Source organism: Physcomitrium patens, chromosome 4 (genome assembly GCF_059467195.1).
Source record: "Physcomitrium patens ecotype Gransden chromosome 4, ASM5946719v1, whole genome shotgun sequence".
NCBI lineage: Eukaryota > Viridiplantae > Streptophyta > Bryopsida > Funariales > Funariaceae > Physcomitrium > Physcomitrium patens.
In genome coordinates, this window is record NC_143413.1 from 21,720,878 (window position 1) to 21,748,558 (window position 27,681).

A 27,681-nucleotide genomic window follows, 5' to 3' on the forward strand; every position below is an offset into this window, starting at 1 on the left:
TATCCACTGACTGTCTTGTTAGATTAACCCAATAAATTTCATTCACTCCGCATACTCAATCCTATAGACACCCTTTTAATCCTTCAATCACAGACGTAACTCGATTTCACAAAACAGTGAAGAGTATTCAAACCCACTTCATTAAAAATCCCGATTCACCATTACAATACTAACTTCAGCAGCGATTGCCTCAGTCTTCCTAAAACTCTACGAAGAAAAAAAATCCAAATTCTATGTCTTTCCTTCCCCGACCCGAAGCATGAAGCTCCTCTCGCTAACTCCTTTGATCTTCAAAAACCTCCAATGAAAAAACCGAACCAGTAACCTTGCATAAAAACTTTTTTCTCCCCCTAACCTTATCCTCTTGAATTCCTTCAATCTTCCGTCTTAGATCCGGAATTGGCTTCCACCGTCAAGCTTGGATCCAAAATTGGCTCTCGCCGTCAGAGCTTTCTCCTCCATTTTTACCTTTAAGAAATCCATTTACCAAAAATAACGTTCCTTGAAATGGAACAGAGAACAGGACAACCCGAAACAGAATCGAAACCCCGTAATCGGGTCCACATTAAGTCGCCCGACCAATTTAGGTCCCATATTGGGAAAGATGCCCGTAGTAACCTGGATGTTCGCATAATTGGGTCAAATTGGTCCTCACGTCAGATTGGCTAAGACCCGTAGTAAGACCTGGATTTCTCGTAATTAGACTGCATTGGGTTGACCGGCCAATTCAGGTCTCATATGGGATAAGAGTCCAGTAGTAACTTGGATGTTCCCGTAATTGGGTCTGCATTGGGTTGCCCGGCCAATTCAGGTCTTATATTGGTTAAGAGGACCCGGATTGGATTCTCAAAATTGGATCCAATTGGCTCTTCGAACCCATCGTGTGAATTGGCCCTTCTCTTCCTGCTGACTCCCGTTATTGGAATCGAATGGAGCATTTCAGTATGCCCTAGCTGACTGTAACGGGGCGACTGAATCTGACCACTCAGTATTTGTACAGGAGTTGGTCGTTGCTCCCAATATTCGAGGTAACTGAATATTAATAAAATTCTCCTTTCTTTTTATTTTCACTGTATACTCGTGTTACAATACGACAACGCTACCTAAGAAGAATGGGTCACTACGGTTTATTCAAGTTATGCAACCGATGAATGCAGTAACTGTCAAGAATGCAGGAATTGGACCTATTGTGGATGAATTTACTGAGGCGTTTGCTGGAAGGGCGATCTATTCAATGGATGATTTGTATTCAGGTTATGATCAATTTTAACTTGTCGAAGGAAGTAGAGATATGACAACGATGAAGACACTACTTGGATTGATTAGAATGTGTACTCTTCCTAAGGTGCAATCAACTTAGTTGCACATATAATGAATGGGATGAATAAGGTATTGAGAGATTTTATTCCGGAAAAGACTATGCCTTTTTTGGATGATGTTCCTATAAAAGGGTGCAAAGAAGGAGACAAGGATGAAACTTTAGATAAGAGGGGATGTCACAAATATGTTGTTGATCATATACAAGATTGTAAAAAGATTTTAACTCATCTTTGAGAAGTTCATCTTACATTATTAAGTAAGAAGTCCGTATTTGGAGTACAAGAGGTTGTGATTGTTGGACATTTATGTGGATCTTACGAAAGAAAACCAGATCCAACTAAAGTTGATGCAATTGGAAGGATGAAAGAGGATTAAGATTCTTTAACAGAGGTTCGCAGGTTTTTAGGTGCATGTGTATTTTATTGAATCTAGATCCCTCATTATGCTCACATAACAGATCCATTATATGAACTGTTACACAAGGCCTATCGATTTAAATGGAAAGAAAGGCATATTCAGGCAATGCAAAGATTGAAGAAATTATTGATGTCACCTCAAATATTGAGAAAGGTTGATTATAAGTGCAATAGACTAGTGATTCTTACTATGGACGCTAGTCCAATTGCCATTGGATGGGCTGTGGATGAAGATGATTCAAGTGGGAATAGATTTGCAGTTCAATTTGGAGCTAAAGTTTTAAGTATTGGTCAGCGTGCATATTCGCAAGTCAAAAGAGAACTTTGGGGAGTTATTTCGGCTATGAAAGTTGAAAAGAACTATTTGATTAAAGCAGTAGTAGTAATTGAAACAGATTGCTAACTATTCAATGCCACATATTGCAATGTTGAGATGGATTGCTTATATTAAGTTATTAAATCCGGAATTTAAGCATGTTACTGGGAAAGACAATTTAGTAGCAGACATGCTATCTCAAGCAAGATACGAGAGAGAGGACGAAATGGTTGAAGACATGGTGACGTCGGATTGAAATTCTATTCAGTATCAAATCTCAACAAAGAAGACAAGCTATTTCTTAAAGAATCTTATGAAGGAGAATTATTGGATATTGGTCATTACTTGAATACCTTGACTAAGCAAGGGAATTGGTCTACAAAAAAATTCAAACAAATAAGAAAAAAAACATATGGATTTTTGCTTCGAGATGGATTCTTATGGAAGAGACCGAAGAAAGGAATTGGGATGCCACAATGAATGATAGGTAAAAAGGAAGAAAAACTAAAATTATTAAAGGAGTTTCATGATAGTTTATGGGCAAGGCATAGAGAAATCTAGGCTACTTTTGCTAAACTCAAGGAATGATATTGGTGGAAAAATATGTATCGAGATATGCTCTCATTTGTAGAGTCATGTGAAATCTGTCAATCTTATTCTAATATCTGACATCGAGATTGAAGAATTAAAAAAGGTGTCTATAGGATTGAGTATGCGGAGTGAATGAAAAATTTTGGGTTAATCTAACAAAATAGTCAATGAATACAAGGTCGTGAATATAAAGCGGTATTGAAGATTAGCAAATTGAGTTGTTCGAGGTTCTCTGTAACGTCTAGAGACCTACTGGCTGAGGCAAAAAGGATTTTGGCGAGCAGTCGAAAGACATCCGTATAGATTTACAGTATATTCTTATAATTATTTATATTTGTCACGACCATAATCATAAAAGCTAATAATTACATATAGAAATAGGTAGAAGTAAGTAAAAGTAGATAAAAGTAAGTTAATTCTATAATATAGAAGCTTCCTAGAAACTTCCTAGACACTGCTTTGACTTCATAGGTGTCTTTAATTGACTTTTTGGATTAAAAACGTGGTCAACAAGTTGGCCATGTGCCACACATGTTGTTAGCTTGAAGATCAAGCTAACAATGTGGCCCACACGTAGAAAAACTTGCCTTGTAAGTCAAGGCATGTGTCCTACAAAGTCAACACATATTGGAGGTCCTATAGAACGTCGCCACGTAGCCCCTAGTTAGATAGTATATATAGAGACAAGAGTGAAGGCTTCTTCACTCTTGTCAACTCCTTTCTTGCTCTTAGTCCAGGTTCAAGAGTCTTTAGTTTCTTGTCTTGTGGCAATACCATTCCAGTTTCCTTTTAATATACATACTTGTTTATATTTTGACTTATTATATCGAGATAGCCTTTTTGTGTATATTTTCCCTCATCGAGTATTTTTCCTTGACAGATTGACAAGAGTACACTTACAATATCAGAGCTTTGTTTTTTTTGAGTAAGAGTGGATTATCCCTTTCTCTTGACAAGACATAAGCGTATTAGAAAATTACAGATTATCCACTTCTAAACTAATATTGTTCTTAGTATCTTCTTTGTTATCAAGTCTTTCTTTTCTTTTGTCTTAAGCAGTATCAAACAAATTTTTCTTCTTAGTGTCATTATGGCAGAGCTTGTTGAAATGAAGAGTGCAATGGCACAAATGCAAGAGCAAATGAGGGAGTTAATGTTTGCAATGCATCAACTCAATTCACCAATACATGAAAGAATAAGAATAGCAGAAAGTGGGGATATAGAGATGATCGGAGCTACTTCAACATCTACAACAAATCACGTTCCTTCTCCAATTGTACAACACCCTGTAAGCACTAGAGAACCAAGAATTGCCTTACTCAAGAAATTTGATGGTACGAGATCAAAGTTTCGAGGATTCATCAATTAAGTACAATAGGCAATTGAACTTCAATCGCAAAGCTATCCAACTCCAGGATCACAAGTCAGGTTTATTGGCACTCTACTTTTTGGTTCTGTATTATCGTGGTTTTTGTCTTTTCTTGAACAACGAAATCCAATATTGGACAATTTGGAAGCTTTTTTGGCGGAGTTTCAATCTATGTATGGTGAACACGATGCAACTCGTGTTGCAACAAATAAGATCCAAATTCTGCAACAAAAAAATCGCTCAGTAACAGTATATGCTTCACAATTTTGACAACTTGCAATTGACATCAAGTGGGATGATGCTGCACTCATCAGTCAATTTCATTATGGATTGCAATACGAAGTAAAGAAATTGATGCTCAACTTACCTGATCCTCAAACTTTGAGTCAAGCAATCGATTTTGCGGTAAAATATAATAATCGACTTTTCGAATTTTGATCCGAAAATCATTCACGGGAACCTCAACGTTATTACTCAATGGCAACATCAACATCTTTGCCAAACGTACATTCGAAAGTAGAAGACATGCAAATTGACGCGGTACGTTTTAAACCCCTAACTGAGCAAGAAAAGATTCGTCATCGTCAAGAAGGATTATGTTTATATTACGGAGAACCTAAGCACACTGCTCAACATTGTCCAAAGAAACGACACAACTATAAAATGAGGGGTACGACGGTCAAATAAGACAACATGTCGGGAAACGGATTTGTCCAACTACAATAGGGACCATGCAGCTGGAACCTTGTACAATTCCTAATGAAGGTCCTATCCTCTCCTCAGAACCCTCTCCTTATTTTATAATAGACTTATATTTAGGACCTAAGAATTACAAAGCCTCTGCTTTATTAGATTCGGGAGCCTCAGCATGTTTTTTAGATGAACAATTTGTTAAAAGTCGTAAAATACCTTTTATACAGAAACCTAAACCAGTACATGTAGAAGTCATAGATGGTCGTCCCTTGTCTTCTGGAGATGTCACTCATGAAACTCATCCTATAAAAGTAACAATAGACGGTCATGATAGCTACATAGCTTTTAACATAATTAAATCCCCGTCCAATCCAGTTATTTTAGGTTTAACTTGGCTAGAAAAATATAACCCTCGAATAGATTCGAATTTGTGTAAACTTGACTTTTCCCAGAGCGTTATTAATAGTTCTACTAACCAAATAAAAAATTATATGTCTAGTATAGTAAAACCTGTACTGATAGGTGTAAAAGCATTTATACACGCAGCAAAAAAAGGATCAACTTTTGCTATTTATGCTGCATCTATTTCTGAAAACATAAAGACTTCAAGTGGCATTCCAAGTCAATATCAGGATTATCAAGACATTTTTGAGAAAAAGAATGCAGATATTCTTCCTGAGAATTGCCCATATGATTGTTCAATCGACCTCAAGGAAGGAACTCAGCCACCATTTGGACCAATTTATAGTTTATTGCAAGATGAGTTGGCTGAACTCAAGACATATATTGATGAGAATTTAGCGAAGAATTTCATACGCCATTCAAAATCTCTAGCAGGAGCTCCAATTCTATTCATAAAGAAAAAAGATGGATCTTTACAAATGTGTATTGATTATCGAGGACTCAACAAGATCACAATCAAGAACAGGTATCCATTACCTTTGATATCAGGACTCCTTGACCAGTTGAATCAAGCTAAGATCTATACAAAAATAGATCTAAGAGGAGCATATAATCTAGTACGGATCAAAGAAGGAGATGAATGGAAGACTACGTTTCGAACCAGGTATGGACATTTTGAATATAATGTCATGCCCTTTGGACTCACGAATGCACTAACTACTTTTCAATATCTCATGAATGATGTATTTCGTGAATTCTTAAACAATTTTGTCGTCTGTTATCTAAACGATATCCTGATCTATTCTAAGAACGTCGAAGAACATGAAATACATGTTTGTCAAGTATTACAAAAACTTAGAGATGCAGGATTGTATGCCAAGATGGAAAAGTGTGTATTTCACACTACTCAAGTTGACTTTTTAGCATACATCATTTCAAATGATGGTCTCACGATGGATTCTAAGAAAGTCCAAACAATCATGGATTGGAAGATTCCAAGGACAGTAAGAGATGTCCAATGTTTCATGGGATTTGCCAATTACTATCGGATCTTCATCAAAGATTTCTCACGAGTTGCAGCTCCACTTACACGCTTGATTAGTAAAGATAAATTCCAATGGAATCAAGAAGCGGAAGCAGTATTTGAAGCCTTGAAGACATCGTTTGTCTCTGCACCAGTCTTATATCGTGTTGACTTTTTCAAGGCATTTTTTATGGAAACAGATGCATCAGATTTTGCCTTGGGTGCAGTTTTATCACAAATGGGATCAGATGACAAACTTCATCCGATAGCTTTTCATTCAAGAAAATTCTCAGCAGCCGAGATCAATTATGAGATCCACGATAAAGAACTTCTTGCAATCGTGGATTCCTTTCAAGAATTGTGTCATTATCTAGAAGGCGCTTCTAGCCCAATCACTGTGTATACAGATCACAAGAACCTCGAGTATTTCATGTCAGCACGCGTATTGAATCGTCGTCAAGCTCGTTGGAGTATGTCTTTGTCAAGATTTGAGTTCATTATCACTTATCGACCAGGAAAATAATAAGGTTTGTCCGATGTCCTATCTAAACGTTCTTATTTTGCACCAAAAGAAGGAGATGCAGCTTTTGAGCAACAAAGAACAGTCCTCTTGAAACCGGAGCAATTTCATCTCCGAGCAATGAAATCAACATTGACTTTTGATTCAACTTTTCTCAAGCAAATCCAGTCTAGTATGTCCTCAGACCCTCTTGTTCATGATATTGAGAATAATTCTTTCAAGTCTCATGATCCTTCTAAGTTTGAGTTCAAGAATAATCTATTATATTTTGAAGGATGCCTATATGTTCCAGAAGGAGAAGCACGTTTACGTGTTTTTCAAGCACGTCATGACTTTCCAGCAGCAGGGCACTTTGGATATAATAAGACTTTGGAACTCATATCAAGAGATTTTTGGTGGCCACAAATGTGGAAGTCAGTCAAAGACTTTGTACAAACTTGTGATATTTGTTCAAGATCAAAAATTCCTCGTCATTGACCTTATGGACTTCTTCAGCCATTACCTATACCAGAACAACCATGGTCTTCTGTTTCTATGGATTTCATCACAGATCTTCTAAGCTCAAGATCTTATGAATCTATATTTGTGATAGTAGATCGTTTCACCAAGATGGCACATTTTGTGCCATGTACAAAATCTATCACAGGTGAAGAAACAGCTAAGCTTTTCATTGATAATATCTATCGCTATCATGGATTAACTAAAGATATCATATCGGATAGGGGAACTCAATTTGTGTCAAGATTTTGGAGGACCCTTTTCAAGATTTTAAAAGTGGACATAAAGTTATCTTCGGCTTTCCATCCTCAAACTGATGGATAAACAGAGTGCGTAAACCAAGTCTTGGAGCAATATTTAAGGTGTATTATCAACTACCAACAAGATGATTGGACAACCTTTTTGCCATTGGCAGAGTTTGCTTATAATAATACGGTACATTCTTCCACGCAACAAATACCTTTCTTTGCCAATTATGGCTATCATCCACGACTTGATACTTTTAATTTTTCAAAAGTTGATAATCCTGCAACAGAAGATATGACAAATCGGTTGTCAGAGTTACATGCAATAATGAAGACGCAATTGAAGGAAGCTCAAGAACGACAAAAGGTAAACACAGATCTATATCGTAAAGAGCAACCACAACTCAACGTGGGTGATAAGGTATGGCTACTTCGTCGCAATATCAAGACTACTCGACGTTGTGACAAGTTGGACTATCGTAGGCTTGGCCCTTTTTTTGTTTCTGAACAGATCAACCCAGTTGCATATTGGTTACATCTACCGGAGTCAATGAAGATCCATCCTGTATTCCACGTGTCTCTTCTTAAACCATATAAGATAGTCGATATACAAGGAAGAAGACAAATGCCACCGCTTCCTACAGAAGTAGATAATAATGAAGAATTTGAGGTGGAAGAGATATTAGACTCAAGGCGGCACCGAAATAAGCTGGAATATCTTGTTCATTGGTGTAGATATGATATTAGTGAACGCACATGAGAGCCATCCAAGAATCTAACAAATGCATCAGCTAAAGTCAAAGTTTTTCATCAACGATATCCATCAAAACCAAGATGAAAATCTCTCTTATAAAAGAGACAAGATTGAGGCAAGATAACATTCAATTTTCTATCCTTGTTTGTAACTTCTTTGCATTTGTGACGCTAATTAGATGGAGAGCCAACAACTAGCGAATTCAACTCAAGAATCTTCGTTTGCTGACCTGTCGGACGAGACATTACGATTGTCACAACCTTCAAGATGACGCAATCGAGATGAAGATCTTCAAGAACGACATGTTCTTCCTCGAATAGATGGTGAGATACAACGCGTTTGGTATCACGATTAAGGAAGGGACTCCCGATGTTTGGTGATTTTGCTAGAGGTAGGAACAACTCCTGATGGTGTTCCAAATATTCTATTCGAAGGAAGTTACGAAGGCCTCAACAATGATCAAATAACTGGGTGGTCTTCCCGCCCTGGTATGGGACACTACCGATGGTTGAGAGGCCCTATCAATCATCTTCGAAGAGAACAGAGATCAGAGTATGTAGCGAATACAATTCGTCGCATCATAGATTTCCTCAACATATGATGACCGCTCCTTGTGGAACTCGTCTCTAGAAGGGGGGGTAATGTCACGGCCATAATCATGTAAGCTAATAATTACATATAGAAATAGGTAGAAGTAAATAAAAGTAGATAAAAGTAAGTTAATTCTATAATATAGAAGCTTCCTAGAAACTTCCTAGATGCTGCTTTGACTTCATAGGTGTCTTTAATTGACTTTTTGGATTAAAAACGTGGTCAACAAGTTGGCCATGTACTACACATGTTGTTAGCTTGAAGACCAAGCTAACAATGTGGCCCACACGTAGAAAAACTTGCCTTGTAAGTCAAGGCATGTGTCCTACAAAGTCAACACATATTGGAGGTCCTATAGAACGTCGCCATGTAGCCCCTAGTTAGATAGTATATATAGAGACAAGAGTGAAGGCTTCTTCACTCTTGTCAACTCTTTTCTTGCTCCTAGTCCAGGTTCAAGAGTCTTTAGTTTCTTGTCTTGTGGCAATACCATTCCAGTTTCCTTTTAATATACATACTTGTTTATATTTTGACTTATTATATCGAGATAGCCTTTTTGTGTATATTTTCCCTCATCGAGTCTTTGTCCTTGACAATATTCCAACATTCAAAAATCGATAGATTGCTTGAATATTAGCGAATCTCCATACTACCCTCTACAGCCAGACGCTCGGTGCATTCTCGAGGACGAAAGCATGTAATACAACACCGTGTATATGAATCATAAGAACCTCGAATATTTCATGTCAACACGTATATTAAATTGTTATCAAGCTCACTGGAGCATGTCTTTATCAAGATTCGAGTTCATCATCACTTATTGGCCAGAAAAATAACAAGGTTTATCTGATGCCTTCTCTATACATTCTTTTCTTGCACCAAAAAAAAGAGATGCAACTTTTGAGCAACAAAGAATAGTTCTCTTGAAGCTAGAGCAATTTCATCTTCAAGCAATAAAATCAACATTGACTATTGATTTAACTTTTCTCAAGCAAGTCCAATTAAGTATGTCTTCAGACCCTCTTGTTCATGATATCAAGAATAATTCTTCTAAATCTCATGATCCTTCTAAATTCGAGTTCAAAAACAACCTACTCTATTTCGAAGGACGCCTATATATTCCAAAAGAAGAAGCATGTTTACGTATTCTTTAAGCTCGTCACGACTTCCCAATAGCAAGACATTTTGGATACAATAAGACTTTGGAGCTAATATCTAGGGATTTTTGGTGGCCTCAAATGAGAAAGGTAGTCAAAGATTTTGTACAATCAAGTGATGTTTGCTCAAGATCAAAAACTCCTTGTCATCGACCTTTTGAACTTCTTCAGCCATTATCTATTCTAGAACAACCATGGTCTTTTGTTTCTATGGACTTTATCATGTATCTTCGAATCTCAGGTTCTTATGACTCTATATTCGTGATAATAGATCGTTTTATTAAGATGGCACATTTTGTACCATGTACAAAATCTATCATAGGTGAAAAAACAGCTAAGCTCTTTCTTGACAATATCTATTGCTATCATGGATTATTGAAGGATACTATATCAAATAGAGAAACTCAATTTGTATCCAGATTTTGGCGGACTCTTTTCAAGATTCTAAAAGTGGTTATAAAACTATTTTCAGCATTCCATCTTCAAACTCATGGACAAACAGAGCATGTTAATCAAGTTTTGGAGTAATATTTATGATGTACCATTAGCTACCAATAAGATGATTGCATAATTCTTTTGCCATTGGCACAGTTTACTTATAATAATACAGTACATTTTTCTACAAAACAAACACCTTTCTTTGCCAATTATGGTTATCATCCACGACTTGATACTTTTGACTTTTAAGAAGTTGATAATCCTACTGCGAAAGATTTGGCGATTCATTTGTCAGAGCTACATGCAACGATGAAGGCGTAGTTAGAAGAATCTCAAGAACAACAAAAGGTCAATGCGGATGTCTATCAAAAGGAACAACCACCATTCCACTTGGGTGATAAGGTATGACTACTTTGTCACAATATCAAGACCACTCGTCTTTGTGACAAGTTAGACTATCGAAGGCTGGACCATTTTCTATTTCTGTACAAATCAATTCAGTCGTATATCGTTTACATCTATTGGAGTCAATGAAAATCCATTCAGTATTCTATGTGTCTCTTCTTGAACCATACAAGATAGTGGACATACCAAGAAGTCGACAAACTCTACCTCCTCCTATAGAAGTGGACAATAATGAAGAGTTTGAAGTAAAAGAAGTCTTAGATTCAAGGCGGTGCCAAAATAAATTAAAATATCTTGTCCATTGGCATGGATATGATATTAGTGAATGCACATAGGAGCCAGTAAAGATTCTTATAAATACAAAAAAGGCCGTAGAGGCTTTTCATCAATGACATCTATCAAACTCAAGATGAAAACCTTCTTTATAAAAGAAACAACATCTAGGTAAGATAACATTCTACTTTCAATCATTGTTTGTAGCTTCTTTGTAGTTGTGACGCTCGAGAGATGGAGAACCAACAACCAATGGATTTGACTCAAGAGCATTCATTTACTGACTTGTTGGACGAGACATTACGATTGTCACAACCTTTAAGGTGATGGAATCGAGATGAAGATCTTCAAGAACGACATGTTCTTCTTTGAATAGATGGCAAGATACAACGTATTTGGTATCACGACTTAGGAAGGGACTCTCAATGTTTGGTGATTTTACTAAAGGTAGGAACAATTCTTGATGGTATTCTAAATGTTCTATTCGAAAGAAGTTATGAAGGCCTCAAAAATGATCAAATAATTGGGTGGTCTTTTTGCCCTGATATGGGACACTACCGATGGTTGATAGGCCCTATCAATCATCTTGGAAGAGAACAAAGATCAGAGTATGTGGCGAATACAATTTGTCACATCATAGATTTTTTCAACATATGATGATTGCTCCTTGTGGAACTTGTTCCTAGAAGGAGGAGTAATGTCACGGACATACTCATGTAGCCAATAATTACATATATAAATAAATAGAAGTAAGTAAAAGTAAATAAAAGTAAGTTAATTCTATAGTATTTGGTATGGAAGCTTCTGAGGATCTTCATAGATGCTACTTTGACTTTATAAGTATCTTTAATTGACTTTTTGGATTAGAAATGTGATCAACAAGTTGGCCATGTGCCACACATATTGTTAGCTTGAAGACCAAGCTAACAATGTGGCCCACACGTAGAAAAACTTGCCTTATAAGTCAAGGCATGTGTCCTACAAAGTCAACACTTATTGGAGGTCCTATAGAATATCACCACGTAGCTCCTAGTTAGATAGTATATATAGAGACAAGAGTGAAGCCTTCTTCACTCTTATCAACTCCTTTCTTGCTTCTAGTCTAATTTCAAGGGTCTCTAGTTTTCTTATCTTTTGGCAATAGCCATTCCAGTTTCTCTTTCAATATATATACTTGTTTATTTATATTTTTTTACCTTTCTATAAGTGAAGGCTTACTTGTTTCAATTATTTTTTCATCGAGTTCTTGTCCTTGACACTTATTAATGTATATTCTAAAGAATTTGATGATGAAATTTAAGGAATTATGAAAATTTTAAATGGCTAAGAAATACATATGGAAATCAAATATAAATCTATAACAAAGAAGATTAAACTAGTGGTTTTACCACTTATATTTTATTGTGATAAAATAGGAGTAAAAGAAAAAATTAAAGATAAAAAATTTAACTAATATGAAGAAAATCTTACATGAATACACTAAAAAATAATTAGCACATGCTAGAAGATGCACATATTTGGAAAAGAAAGAAAGAAAGGGATTGATATAATATTAGAATATGGCTATTATGTTAAAGAAAAAAATATGTATTATAAAAGAGCTTAATTTATAGTATTATTATAAATTATCTAAAAAATATAGGTAATAGTCAAGAAGGTTGTAAAAATAATAAGTGCTAATTTTACTTCTTTGCAAAATAGACTTCTACTTATTTTGTATAGCAAAAAATGAGACAAAAAATATAGATTAAAAAAAAAAAAAAAAAACAACAACATCTTTATTAAAGAATTAAAAATGGTTTGTAGCAAAAATTACTTTGATAAATCAAGAATTGATACTTAGAAATGATTAGCTGTGAACTAAGATTAAAATTAGACCTTAAGACACAAAATTATACACCTATAACAATTTTAAGGTTCTTTGGTTCATTAGAGAGTAGGATTTGAGAGCAAACTAAAGAGAGGTTATTTTGGTATTAGATTTAAGTTTGTAATAATTTTGTAAAAGCTTTGCAAAGTCAAGGATTTTTTAGGGTGACTTCAGATTTTTAAAAAATATAAAGATTTTTTACTTTGGAAAATTTTGTGAAATTGATAGATAATCTTTGAGTGAAATTTTGTAATTTAATGATTATTATTATATTAAATATGTATTATAAGTTTAAGCTTGATCAAATAATTCATTTAAAGGTTATTAAAATATAAATATATTGGCATCTTGGAAATTAGAGCTTATAGAATAAATGAGGGTTTTTTTAGCTTTGTAACAATCTACCAATAAGATTGTAATAAAAAAAAGATTATTCTTATAGTATACTTGATTTCTAATAGTTTTATTAAGTTTGATAGCCATTGAATGGTGACATCAAGAGATATTGGCATTGAAAGATTAGCTTTAAGGTTGGAAAAAGAGGCCAATAAACATCTAAGTACATTATTAAGATTATTTTTTATTTCATAAATTAAATCTTTTTCAAATTCTTTGTACTTATTTTTAACAAAGTAATTTAATGGTATAAAAAATTTGAGCCAAAATATATGATTAAATTATTAGTTATAAAGGTTTCAATCCTTAATAAGATTGATTAAAGATTTTATTAGGATTATAAATTTTATAAGGATTTAATTAGGATTTGATTAAGATTTGATTTAGGATTTAGAGTTTAATTAGGTTTGATTAAGATTTGATTCAAGATTTAGATTTTGAATGGATTTAATTAAGATTTAATTTTGAATTTAGATAATTATTTTAATTTACTTAGGATATACTTAAAATATATTTAGGATTATATTAGGATTTTTTAAAAATGTTTTTAAAGATTTTATTGAGGTTCATTTAGGATTATATTATAATTTTATTAGGATTTATTGAAGATTTTTATTTTTAGTATTTTTGAGGAATATATTTTTAATATTATTTTTTATAAATTTATAGTTTTTAATAAAAAAATATGATTACTTTAGAAATTTTTAAGGATTTCTTTATAAATTTTTCATAAATTTTTAAAGACTTTATTTGGATTTGAATAAGATTTGATTATGATTATTATGATTTAATTGAGATTTATTTAAAATTCTATTGGAATTGTTAGAATCTTATTATTTTAATTTTTGATATACCTTATACAATCAAGTGCCTGATGAATTTTCAAGAAAGATTTTACGTAGGTCAATACTATTTTCTATCCATCTCAAAAAATATTACTATTCTAATAGCTAGTACATCTTGTTCAATGGCCAACTACAGTTATTCTTTTTTATGTATAAATCATATTGCAAAGTTATAGCAAACTCGTATATCTAGTGATTTAGGTTTGGATCATCTCCTTTCATTGATTAAGACCATTTTTGATGTTCTATTACTTTAAATGGTCACTAAATTTTATTCTAATTATGGTTGATTATTCTATCAATTAGATAGGAACAAACTAGTAGCATACTATGTCTTATTCACTTCCTTGTTTTTAATCATGGTTAAAATAATCAAGTAACAAATACCATGTATGTGAATTTTTAAATTCCAAATCACCTCAACCAATTCTACTATGGTTTGATTGTGTATCTTCAATTTGTAAGAAGTAGATTTGTAAATTATTTTATTTTTTCTTTTCTTTATCCAAAATCTTTTCTAGAAATTGTTCATTTATTAGAGGATCTAGCTTGATAGTATAGTCCAAAGCATTGGAGTCCAATAACCCCACTCAATGATTATTCAATAGTTCTCTTTTAATTATATTTTTACTTAAAGAGCTAGTTTAGTTCCAATATTTTTTTTTAGCTTTTTGGTTCTATACTTTCTTTAATTAAAACTTTTTGAAGATATTAATTATCAAAGTCACTCTTCCTCAATTCAATCTCTTTTACTATAATTTTTGTAGGATTTTTGTACTTTGACTTCTTCTGCTAATAAAGGTAATCCATTTTTTTCATGCTTTACATAAGTCATACTAATTACTTCTACCAAATCATTAAGTATGCTCATCCATTCAATTTTAACATTATGAACACAGAGATTTAAATATATATATATATATTTGACATTTGTAAAAACTTTTTGCCATAAGATTTTCTTTGGGTAACTTTAGTTTTTATATGCTAATTCATAATATAAAAATACTCCTTTGATTTTTGGCTAAATCCACTTTGTAAGCTTAGACTTTTTTCTTGTGTGCTAGTCCTTCTTAATCCTTATTCTTGTTGGTATATTTTTTTTTCATTCCAATTTGATCATTTTTGGTTTATCAATAGCTAGAATTTTTACTTAGATTATCTTACTATCATTAGGTTTGAAAAATTCTTATTTATAATCTAGAATTTTTAAAAAATTATGGTACAATATAACTTTATAAGTTTTTTTTTTAAAGGTATTTTTAGTCCTTTTAATTTTAAATTTTTAGTGACTTCACTCTAGTTGTTATCTTTTTTGATTCACTTTTCATTGTTTTATGTGGATCTCAAAATTTACTTATCTAATTTTCTTAAACGAATTTTTATTATTGATTTTCAAGTATTTTTCTACCATTTATTATTATTTTTTTATTTTTTCTTCTATTTTTATTCCTTCTGATTTTATTAACCAATTATTTTTTTAGTCAATAAATCCACAATTTTTATTGCTCCTTCTTATATTTTTTATTGAGCTTTACTTTGCTTACTATTCATTTCTATGTTATATTACCTTAATAATAAAAAATGCTTATCTCATCTATGAATAACTATCTTCTTTTTTCTATTATAACTACCTTCAACTTCATAAGTAGCAATTATATTTTCTACTTACTAGAACACTACTACAACATTGTTATAACAAAATCTATATGATCCAAACTTGTACATGATTTCTAATATAAAAAAGTTTTTTTTTTTTTTTTTCACTTTTTTGAAGAGTGATAATAATTGATTTTCTATGAAAACTTTGAAAAAATTAAACTACTATCCTTGACACAATTGCTAGTCCAAATACCATTCTTGATCTTAAACCTCTTAAATTAAGATCTATAGCTAAATCTAAGTCATATACTTAAATCTAATACATATTTATGCATAAATCTATTTAATCTACTATAAACATCTATTAATTTGATTAAAAAATTATATGTACTAAAATAAATCTAATAAATAAGATATTGATAATATATTATTAAAAAAGACTATATATATTGGCTCTAGATTGATATTTTAAGTCCTCTTCTTCTTAACTCCCTTCTTATTCTACTTCTAACTTCTTACTTCTTATTCTTTTTTTTTATCAAAATAATATACATACTATACACATCCCTCTTATTTCTATAGATAGGATTAAAAATCCTTATCATATTTCAAATCTTAATTGGCCTTCTAATCCTAGTCTCTATTCTAATTTTTTTTTGTCCATCTTGATATTTATCCATCTTGAAAATAAAAGTCTTGATTGTTAACTAATATCAAAGAACACCTCAACTCTTGAAGCATCTACTTATACAAAAAATTACTGGTTATTATCATAGAATTGGTTTTTAAGGCCTAAGCCATTATTAACTTAATTGCATAGTTTTTTACTACCAATATATAATAATTGTTGGTCCTTGAAGCCATTTTAAAAATTAGGCCAATAAAATCTAAGCCCTACCTTATAAATGGTTTAATTGATATACTTCTTACCAATTGAAGAAGGCCAATATTGGCTATCTTTTAATTCTCTAACATCAATTATAAGTTCAATAGTATTTTAAAATATCCATATATAAAATAGGCCATGAATATTTGATATCTAGAATCTTTCTAATAGTGATATATTTTTAAATAATAACCATCAACCACATCTTTATGCATATCCTTCATCACTATATCTACTTGAATCATATCTATTACATGTCTAACTAAGTATCTACTGTCTGACTAATATCCTCTATCTGTAAATTAAGGGATCCAAGATAGTTGAAATTCTAATTACTTTAGATAATTATTAGCTACTGTAGCATTAATACATCATTCATCTTTAGTGTCTTTCTCTTTTTTTTTTGTCTTATAAATTCTTAATTTTTTTAAGATTAAATTAATTTTATTTATCATTATACTTGTGCTCTTATACGTATCATAGTATTTTTTGGATGCCTTTTATATATTAGGCTGTTTATTGATTGTACTTCTAGTTCTATTATTAAATTTACTTTTCTACACCTTTATCTTAGTCAAATTTCTACTAGTGTCAATATAGTTTTTTGCACATTATAGGACAACATCAAGCAAGTCAATTAAATTCTTTACTAATATTATATTGGTTGTGATTTTGAAGTATTAAAGCAAATTGGTCCAAAAATTAGTGCTTTTGAATCTCTCTCTTATATCTAACTAAAAATACTTTATCAACATCATGAATTGGTCATTACAATCTTATATCTTCTTCTTGATTCTTTACTCAAAAGACTTTAGCTCTCAATAGATAGCATCATTAGTGATTTGTTCTATGTATCTTCTTTAAAAAGTAATCTTTACATCCTCTTAAGAATAGTATAAATGATTGTTTATAAAAATCTCATATTAGGCTTCTACCTTATTTAACAATGTTATGCCAAATAAATTGATAGTTATTTGCTTATCAGTCTTTCCATTATGCCACAAATTTTTCTCATAGTAACAAATGTGAACATCGAAATTCATTTTTTCTATGTATTTTATATATAGTAATGATTTTTCCTATATCCAATATATTAATACATCAAATTGTGGTACAAATAATCAAACCATCAATGCAACTAGTGGTAGTATTTCAATAGTGATGGACATACTCACTTAAGAAAAATTGCTTCTAGTTGTGTACGGCAATCTCATATCTACAAATTACATAGATTCTATCTTAGCTCTCTTATTGACTTCTACTGACCCACCTCGCTATTTTCTGCTCAAAATGCTCTCATCACAACTCTAACTCTTCTACATAATCAATATATTAACTTGAGTAAATTTGATTTATACTTATCACTAATTAGGTGTTCCACACAAATCATTCAAATTTTCCTTCCTTAAGAGATAATATCTGACCTTTGGTGACTCTTAACTATCTGCTTCTTTCTTTGAAGCAACAACTAAATATATCAAACTTCCAGTTCTCTAGCACTTATATAGATAGGACATCATTGCTTCAACTTCGTTTTCCCACACTATTCCCACGATCCTCGGCATCAATAAATCAGCATTCCTTTATCTTCATTTCTCCACTCTTCCCGCTATCCTCGGCATAATTGTCAGAAAAATGAAGAGATGTCGCACTCCCACACAGATGAGAACTATTTAAAAAAAGGGGCACTAAGACAAATGCCTTCCTCCTACCTCCGTCTTAAAGCCTCCACTCTCACGGCAGCAACGTCACTCGTGCTCACACTCCCCACTTTACCCTTCCCTGCAACACCACAAGCCCAGATGCCCCAGACAAAAACAATGTAAGGCGCCAATCAATGCAGCAAATGGTACAGCTCCGCCACATTCCTTCACTCCATCCCTCCCCAGCAGCAACACTTCCCAAACCCGCCAGCACATTCACCTCTCCTCTCTGACGTCCGTTCCACATCTTTCTACTCACCATCCCTCACCACCTTCTAATCCCCCCGCCGCTGCGCTCACACCGCTCTCCCTTTCTACGGCCAGACGGTGGAGACCACCCCCTTACTCCCACACGTCTCTGCACACACACATGCCCCTTCATCCACTACGACTTTTGCACGCACAGCATGTTCTAACCATAGCCAATTTCCAATCACGACACCAAGCCCCTCAGTCCCAAATACATATTCGGTTTATTTGTAAAAACATTGTGGACTACTACCCTCTTCGCTACTGATCCACATGTTACATCTTCCTACTCTGGCCCACTAATTGTGTGGGATGAAAAATACTGCGAATGCCTATCGACCGATCCTAACAACCATCTTATCTATCCTGCGTACAAAACCTGCTGACCGTTGCCGCCTGCCCCTAGCACTTGAGCAGCTTCGAGGTTTGACGTTGAATCTCTTTCCACGCCGCGACGATGTGCCGCATCTCCGTCCGGGCTGCGCCAATAGCGAACCGGATTGTGTACACGCCCTCCAACGTCTGCGTCACAGCCCCAACATCTGCGTTAAAGCCCGAAGCATGCCTCCCACCTATCCTAACCACCATGTCACACTCTTCCCTCACAACCACGTCCCACCCCTCCCCGACGCACCACCCTAGCGGTCCCCGCCTTACCGTGTGAGTGAGCATGATGTCTCCACCGGTGTTCAGGGCCTCCACGAGCTTCTTGTTCAGCGTGTAACCGTTGTCCTTGTCCCCCGCCGCCGGCTTCACCCGGAAGCACACCAGCGAGAATATCCTCTGTGACATGAGCTCGAACCTGGAGTCCGCTCGCACCAGGGTCTCGAAATGCTTCGCCTGCTCGCAGTGGCTCCTCAGATACGTCTGCAAGAAATCGGACCCGTGCATGCGCAGCACCATCCACAGCTTCAGAGCCCTGCACATCGCCCACCACACCACCCCGCCGGGGTTACGTCAGTCCTACCCTGCGCCGAGTCCTGCCCGCCTGTCCCCCACGTCCCGCCCCTGGCTCTGCTCGACATCGTACCTGAATCTGCGGCTGAGAGGGATCTGCCAGTCCTTGAAGTCCACCACCGCGTTCGCTTCCGACTGCTTGTTGCGCAGGTACTCTGGGTTGGTCGTGAGCGCTGCCAACAGCGGCGACCTGTCCTTCACCCACAGACAGGAGCAGTCGAAGTTGGTCAGGAACCATTTGTGAAGGTTCATGTCGAACGAGTCTGCCTTCTCCACGCCATTCAACAACGGCCGGTACTCCGGGCAGATGCACACGTTCCCTGCGTACGCTCCGTCTATGTGGTACCACAGGCTGTGCTCCTGAAAAACATACCACCATTCCCCTCATCAAATCAACCCCCAAACGTTCCCCTCAAACACACCCCCACACCCTCCCTCCCCGACACACACCCACACACTCACGACCCGCCCTTCTATCGGGCTTGCGGATGTCCCACCTGAGCGATGTCCCCCAGATCCGACAGGGGGTCCACGGCTGCCGACGACGTCGTGCCAATCTGCACGAACCGTGCACCAGTATCAGTTCTCCATCCCCAAATGCTCATCCGCGATCGTCACCAGCGACCGCGATCGTTCCCAACCGCAAACACATTCAAACACCACACACGGCTGAGCCTTACCACTCCGACAAGAAAGAACGGAATCAGGCCGGCCGCCTTGTCGGCGGCGACGCACTTCGCCACCTTGTCTGCGCACACAGCGTAGTTCGTGGACGCGTCCGCGTGGATTAGCCGCAGGTTCTTCGTCGCGATCCCCGCCAGCTGCGCGCCACAACACTTTTGTCAGCACTCCCCTCACCCCAATGCCATCGCCGTCCGCACCGGACACTCGCTCGCGTCGTCACCCCTACGCTGCACTCGCCCTGCTCGGCTGCAAACCAGTGTCAGCGTCGTACCTGGCTGGCCTTGTTCACGCAGGCGTGGGCTTGGTCTGACGTGTACACTGTCAGCTTCCCAAGTGCCTCGGCCTCTGAGATGCCCTGTTCCGCGGCCGCCCTCGCAATCGCCCGCTTCCTCGCTGCCAGCATCACTACCAAAATCGCTTCACACGCCGTCCCTTGGATCACCCCTCCGCCGTTGCCTGCGCCACAGCAGGGTACTCTACCACGTTACTCACAGCTCATCGGCACGCGGTTCAGACGTCGACCGCCGCGCGGCCAAGGCCCTCTGCCCCTCGCGACGGCTTCATGGGTCCATGACACTGGACTCAAGCGAACGCTCGCACGGCCAATTTCAGTCGCTACATGCCAACCCAGTCGTGTGCTCACTCTGCAACATCACTTCGCGGGTCCCTGCCTCCGCCTGGTGAGGCGCCGGAACATGCGCCATCCAGAGTACGCACACAAGTTCCTCACCGGCAGATACACCACCTGCGTGAACGAAAACAAACTGCAGCAATGCCTGACCAGCTGGCGCGGCAGCTCAATGATAACACAACATTGTCCACTTTCAGGGTGCGCTAAACGTACCCGTGGACAGGAACTCGCTTGGGAGCTGCAACATCTTCGCCAGCCAGTCCATCACGATGATCTCCAATTCCGTTGCAGCTGGGGACGTGATCCAGCTGAATCCCACCACGCTCAGGCTGGCGCTCAGCATCTCGCCTAGGATGCTGGCTGTGCTGGTTTGCGACGGGTAGTACGCGAAGAAGCTGGGACTCTGCCAGTGCGTGATGCCAGGAAATATCTTGCTGTGCATGTCTGCAGCCACCCAACCACACCACCACTGTCAGAGACCATGGAAAACCCTCCTGCTCCTGCTGAGCTCGGAACCCATTCGCACGCCGACAGCCGCCACTCCCAGGCTCTCACTCGCCCACCCAGCGCATGTGCAATGCGGGACGGCAACACATTCACCAGAGGTCCGGCGATTACCGTAAAATATGTCCTCCAGCGAGTCCTGGTCCTGCGGGGCACTCTCTGGCAGCAACTTCTTCAGGTACCCTGGCTGGACAAACAATGCCACCACAGTCAGACAAGCATTGCCGTCATACATTCCACCCTCCCTCGCTAATCCACTGTGCACCAGTCCCTCTCACGCACCAGGGGCCCACTGCTCCGACACGCAAGCCGCTGTGCCCATCGCGGGCCAGACTCTCTGAGCAGCATTTCATGGATGGTACAAACTCAGCTCGGTACTGCCATGCGGATGCTCTGCGTACCTGAACTTGACTCTGGACAGGATAAGTCTCAAGATCGCGGAAGTAGTCGGCGATGAAGTCCACCATCTGGTGGCCCATCGCCCTGAACTCCTCCCCATCCAGAGGCTTTGTGACGACTGATCGAGCCGGTGCCAATCTCCCCATTCTAAACTCGGCTGCGACACACGCACACTGGCAAGTCTGCGATGTGTGAGTTCAGAGCTGGACGCTGTGTTCGCGGACCGCGGACCTGCTCTCAACTGACCGATGGGAGACTGCAGGAATCCACCCCCCCCATATAGTTGAAGACTCGGGACTTGGAAGAAGGCACCTGGAGCGTTCCGGCACGATTGGTCACCTTGACATGATTTTCTTGCCGCCACATATTTACGAACTCACTCCCGGTGGCGTGGGCCTCGTTTGCAGCGATGGTAACCGAGTTGTCTTAAATAAGAAAAGAAAAGAAACAGAACAGTGCGAAACAATTAAGTGTGCAGACGTCGTCGCTAGTAAAATCTCCGTCGCGCTTTACCTTTTTGCTCACACAGATTCTGTGAAAAGATTCTATATCCTTTTCGGTTCTGCACCGGGGCGACCGTCTCACTGGCACCGCTCTGACCCAATCGACAACACCTCGAGTGGTTGTGGATGGCATCACATCTCAAGAGGGGCATTCGAAGTGCCACCTTGTCTCGGGGCCGCATTCTGCTCCCGCACTTTTAATTCGGCCATGGGAACCTCATGCCACTGCTAGGTCGAATGTGGACCATGAGCTGGGGGAAAGGTTTATTTTGGCACCCAATTTTGGAGACTTCAGCGAAACCTGTGTGCGAGATTAGAGTGGGACTGTGAGTTTATGGTTTTGCCAATGTTGCGCTCCTGCAGGAAACAGTCAACGTCGCAATTCGTATGCACGCTGGGATGGAAATTGTTGTGGGAATATTCCTTTCACGATTCTCTCTGCAAGTGTCCTGAGACTTTGTGGCGAACGAGTGCAATAGCAGCAGTTGATATTGTTCATGGTTGTGTATGCAAGTTCTCTTAGCCTTGTTTCAGTGTAGAATGTTGATGTAGTTGGAACGAATGGCATTGTGTCGTTTTTGTTTCCAAATCTTCCCTTCCAATAATAATGCATGCACTTTTTCAAACCATTTTGGCACTTTCGCTAGCAAATTTTGCTTGAAGCCAAATTTGCTTGTTGATGTTTCAGGTTTGCTTCTTTAAATCATTGTAGGCAGTCTTTCAAAACTCTTGTTTGGGTACAGTTGATTGATATGTTGGGGTTGTTATCATTACCACTTGTTTTTTACATTCCAATTCTTGGATTTTTTGTTTGTTTGTTGATTTATTTTGTATTTAATTTAGATTTATTAGAATCTATCACAATGTACTTGCAAGCGTATATAGGTGTCCTATTTGCATTATACTTGATGCATTCATGTGAAATATAATGTAATATGATGTGAGAGTGGTTAAAGCAACACCCTACGTTACCATCTCATGATGAATTGTGTTTATCCTTGTCTTTATTGCTTGTTCCTTGTTCTCTATCCAGTCCATTCTCCTGTCTTTTCTAAAATTAATCATCTTATGCTTCAAGGAGTGTGGCTTTAACAATTTTCTATGATGTTTTTAGTTAAATCATAATTTTTTTACATCTTGATTTATTTTAATTATGATTTTGTAGCTATTTTTGTATATGTTTGTAACAAAGTTCATGTATCTTTTTTAAACTAAGAAGTTTTGCATGAAATTTGTTATAGATTATACCTAATGTAACCATGATCGAAAGTCATATAAATTGAAACAAGTCTTCTTATTGTAAGATGATAGTTATTTTATTTTATATGAAGGAAAATGAAAGCCAATTCTTATTATTAAGCTAAAAATTATATTATACTTAGTATTTGCATTAAAATTTAGATATCATAGAAATCCTATCAAATGTCAAACTGCCTACTTCCTATATCTTTTATACCAAAAATCATATATCTTTCAACCATATTATTAGATTAATTTAAAATTATATATACACTTAGCACACCCAATCAACTAAGCAATTTAAATCTTGACCCATAGATATGATACTAATTGCATGATTTAGTCAAGAGTGCTAGCCTTATAGTATTGCATAAATTCAAAGTCACCGATATAAACTTTAATTTTGAACAACGATTGTTAAGTCATCTCAAATTCTATAAAAATAAGTCTTATGCTTTTAAAGCTAGTTCTCCAATTCAAATTGCCTGTCTTTAAAATCCTCCATACTTTGTCCTAAGGAATTGTTTTAGTAGTTGGAGGTTTGATTTTGACCTTCTTCATCAAATGGTTGACTTCTAAGTGTTAATTTATTCTATCTTAGGAATTTTTTTGGCTTGATCCTATCCTCAACTTAATCCTAGCATCAACCATACTAATTATTTTCTTCTTTTATTATATTTTTTTGCCAATTTATGGCCTTTCTAATCCAATAAAAGAATTTTTACAGCTTAAAAGCTAGATTTATCAACCAACCATTAATCTACTAGCTATTAAGACAAGAAAATAAACTAAGAGGCTTTTATAAAAGCCATATTTAAATGTCTTGAATTATTATTGAATCAAGATGATTAAATATTATTTAAAAATTTATTTTTGATTATATTTTTATCATATAATAATATTACAATAATATATCAGATGCACAATCTTGGCATCTAAATGAAATCTAAGATGACAAATGGTGTACTACTCATGAATAGTTGAAAGGAGAAGCCATGGACAAGACACCAATGGCAACAAGGTTTAAGATTTAGATAGAAGTTGGAGTAAGACTTAAGGTGATTGATTGTGGTAAGCAATTTGCTATCAATTTGAGAAGATTCTTTTTGGTGGTGTTATAGTCTTATGTTATTGATGAAATGTACACATTTGAATTATTTGGATTCAAGAATGTGAGTTGGTTCATATAAATTCAAATTAGGTGAAATAGAGTTTGATTAGGAACTAGGATAGAAGTTATAGATTAGTAATTGTATCAGCCAATATGATGTAGAGCTATGGATTATAATTAGTGCTGTCAAATTAACTTGCATTTTATTTATATTTATATTTCTTGATATTATAATTTTTAGAATTTTTTATTTTTTACTTTTAATATTAATTTTTATAAACATTCATTTATTCAATTATGCTAAGAATTAGATGAAATTTTAATTTATTTCATATAAATTCTATTTTTCTTCTATTGTATTACAAAGTCTTATATGTACAAATGGTTTTTTGTTTTATAGTTTTTTTGAATTGAAAAGCTCATACCTAAAGACATTTGTATAATTTTTTTTTAAAATTATAAGCAATCACTTTATTTTTTAAATGTGTAAGGTATTTGTTTTTGATTATTCAATATTGATTTAAAAGATTCAGATAAAAGATTTTTTTTCCATTCATAACCATACTTTTATAATCAATATGTTCAAAATGTTATTTTCTACTATCTTATTTTTTTAAATTATATTTTTAAATTATAAATTCAATTAAAATAAAAAATAATACATATGTCTTTTTTAAATTTAATTGATTTTTATTTTTTGAAGAATAATATAAATTAATTAAGTATATTTAAAGATTTTATTTGAATTTATTTTTAATATAAATTATATTATGATATGAATGTATTATTTTTTTATTTCAATCTAATATTATTAAAATATTTATACATAATATTTGAAGAAAATGTACATAATATTCAATATATATAATGTAAGATTGGTTGATATAATTGAATTACAAGGAAACATGATGGAAATTAATCTGACCAAGTTTAAAGGAGAGATTTTTTCATATGAATTTGTATGGAACTATATAGGATTTTTGGTCAAGTTGCAAATACATGTCTTGAACAAAGTAGTGGTAACTAAAGAATGCTATATACAAGAATATATCATTGTTGTATGCTTAATAGGCAATAAACCTAATTCAATCTCGTTTGTGGCATGGTTAGATTGTTTCAATGCTAATCTATTATATATCAATAATATCTTAAGCAACAAGTTAAATAGAGGCTTCTTCTGCTTTTCCACTTTAAGTCCCATAATAGCCTAATAAATTCTCATCTTCACACCATACTAAGACTACTGCTTCTTTTGTCTTTTTTAATAGTAGATTCTATATTTTGATTCTAAAAGCAACAAAAGTATTATAATCTCTATTTGGATCTTTTTTTTTAAAATCTACCATGATAGTTTAATGCCATTGTAATAGAAATTGCTAGTTTACTTGAGAAGATATTCAAAATAGAGACATAAACTAACATATTTAGTGAATTATAATTTTTTGTTGTGCTTGATATCAATCAAGGTTGGAAAACCAAAATTGAGATTGAAAATAGATAAGTATGTTGTTTAACCATGATCATGGTAGACTTTGCAAATTCATCAATCAAATTTAAATTTTATCTTAAGATAAATCATAGAGTTTGAAATTAATTACATTGATGTTGCAGTAGATTCAAAAGTATACTTTACAACATCCAACTCGATAATATTATTTGACTATATATTAAGAATTCCAAATCAAGAATCAACCTAGATCAAGAAGAAGACATATAACATTAACAAATCCTAAGACCTAATGCAATGCTCAATAAATTGAAATTGATTCAAAAAGATACTGATGGCTTTATTCTAATAGGCAACAAAAGATTGGCTTCAAGAAGATTGCCACAACTTCTACACAACTACACTCTTTTTTCTAATAGCAAAGAAAAAATTCTAATTCATAATATAAACAAAAAAAATACCTTGATAATAGAGCTAAGCTTTGTTTCAAAAAGAACCTCATATGAAACAATTAATCTAATCAATCCTATCACTATAATAAATAAACTTAACCTTCTATTTTTTTTTACAAACTTTACTACTAACAATCAATTTTCACAATATTCAAAAGTAACTTAACTAAGAGATAATGCTTCCTCAAAGATGCCATTGGCTCTAAAGTTTCTTTTAATATTATAATGCTAAGAAAGCTCAAGCTAGTATGCTTACAAAGAAAAAGCTAACTTAGCATCATGAATTCTACTTTCTACAACATTAATTTATTAATATAATCAACATATATTTTAAATAAAATGATTCTAGTAAGACAAAAAAACTTTGTAATCTCTTTCTTCTCTTCCAGCTCTCAGTATAATGAAAATAGGTAACTTGCCACTTCATCAAAAAGAAGCCAAGACAATATAGAGGCAAAATAGAATGGCCAACTTGCTCTAAATTCCACAACTCTAAAGAACTCCATTTATTCAGCCATCAATTTTAATATAAATTGTGTAAAAATTAAAGACATATTAAAAATCCTTAGATTTAACTTAGGCAATTACTTAGAATAGCCAACTCAAAGATGGCTTGAGTTGATGTCATTTAGGTCTTTAGATTATCCTAATTATAGTAAAAATAGAGGCATATTAAGATATTGAATTTTTACTACTAATACATCAATGATAAATTCTTCCAAATATGTAGATAAAAATAATCAAAGTTATTGCTTCATCAATGTAATCAATTCCCTTTAATCAATCATATCTTTATTTTTTCATTAATTCACAATATTCATGGACTAAATAACACCCATAAGCTTGAAAAAATTTAAAAATTATTTCCAACAACTAGAAGACAAAATATATGTGATTCTCTAATATGAATACAAAATCAATAGAATTAAAGCAAAGAATCTATGTAATATACTATGGCTTAAGTATTTCAATTAGATTAAAGAAGTATATAGTAGCTACAATTCAAAAAATACCAAAGAAATAGCTAAAAGCAATATATGCATCTTCTTAGCTAAAAAATTGATCTTTCTAGTTATAAGCTATGGATTTATTACAAACATAGTTATTTGGATATGATTGAGTGGCCTTCTATGAAGTGACCTTAGAATCTTTAATATATATGTAGCTAAAAATATAAGAGACCAAAGTATTCTC

At 35.2% G+C, this 27,681-nt stretch overlaps 1 protein-coding gene across 1 annotated transcript; it reads right to left on the reverse strand.

Annotated features, from left to right (window-relative positions):
* Window positions 1–18,761: 18,761 nt before the first annotated feature.
* LOC112280792 (tryptophan decarboxylase 2) lies at window positions 18,762–21,996 on the reverse strand. The gene is made up of 9 exons (XM_090250153.1): window positions 21,738–21,996; window positions 21,451–21,523; window positions 21,046–21,276; window positions 20,473–20,657; window positions 20,198–20,338; window positions 20,015–20,074; window positions 19,591–19,877; window positions 19,218–19,479; window positions 18,762–19,082 (listed from the first exon to the last, which is right to left on the reverse strand). Exons 1-9 carry the CDS (start codon window positions 21,879–21,881, stop codon window positions 18,963–18,965), a joined length of 1,503 nt encoding a protein of 500 aa, XP_090106279.1. The 5' UTR covers window positions 21,882–21,996; the 3' UTR covers window positions 18,762–18,962.
* Between the last annotated feature and the right edge of the window lie 5,685 nt (window positions 21,997–27,681).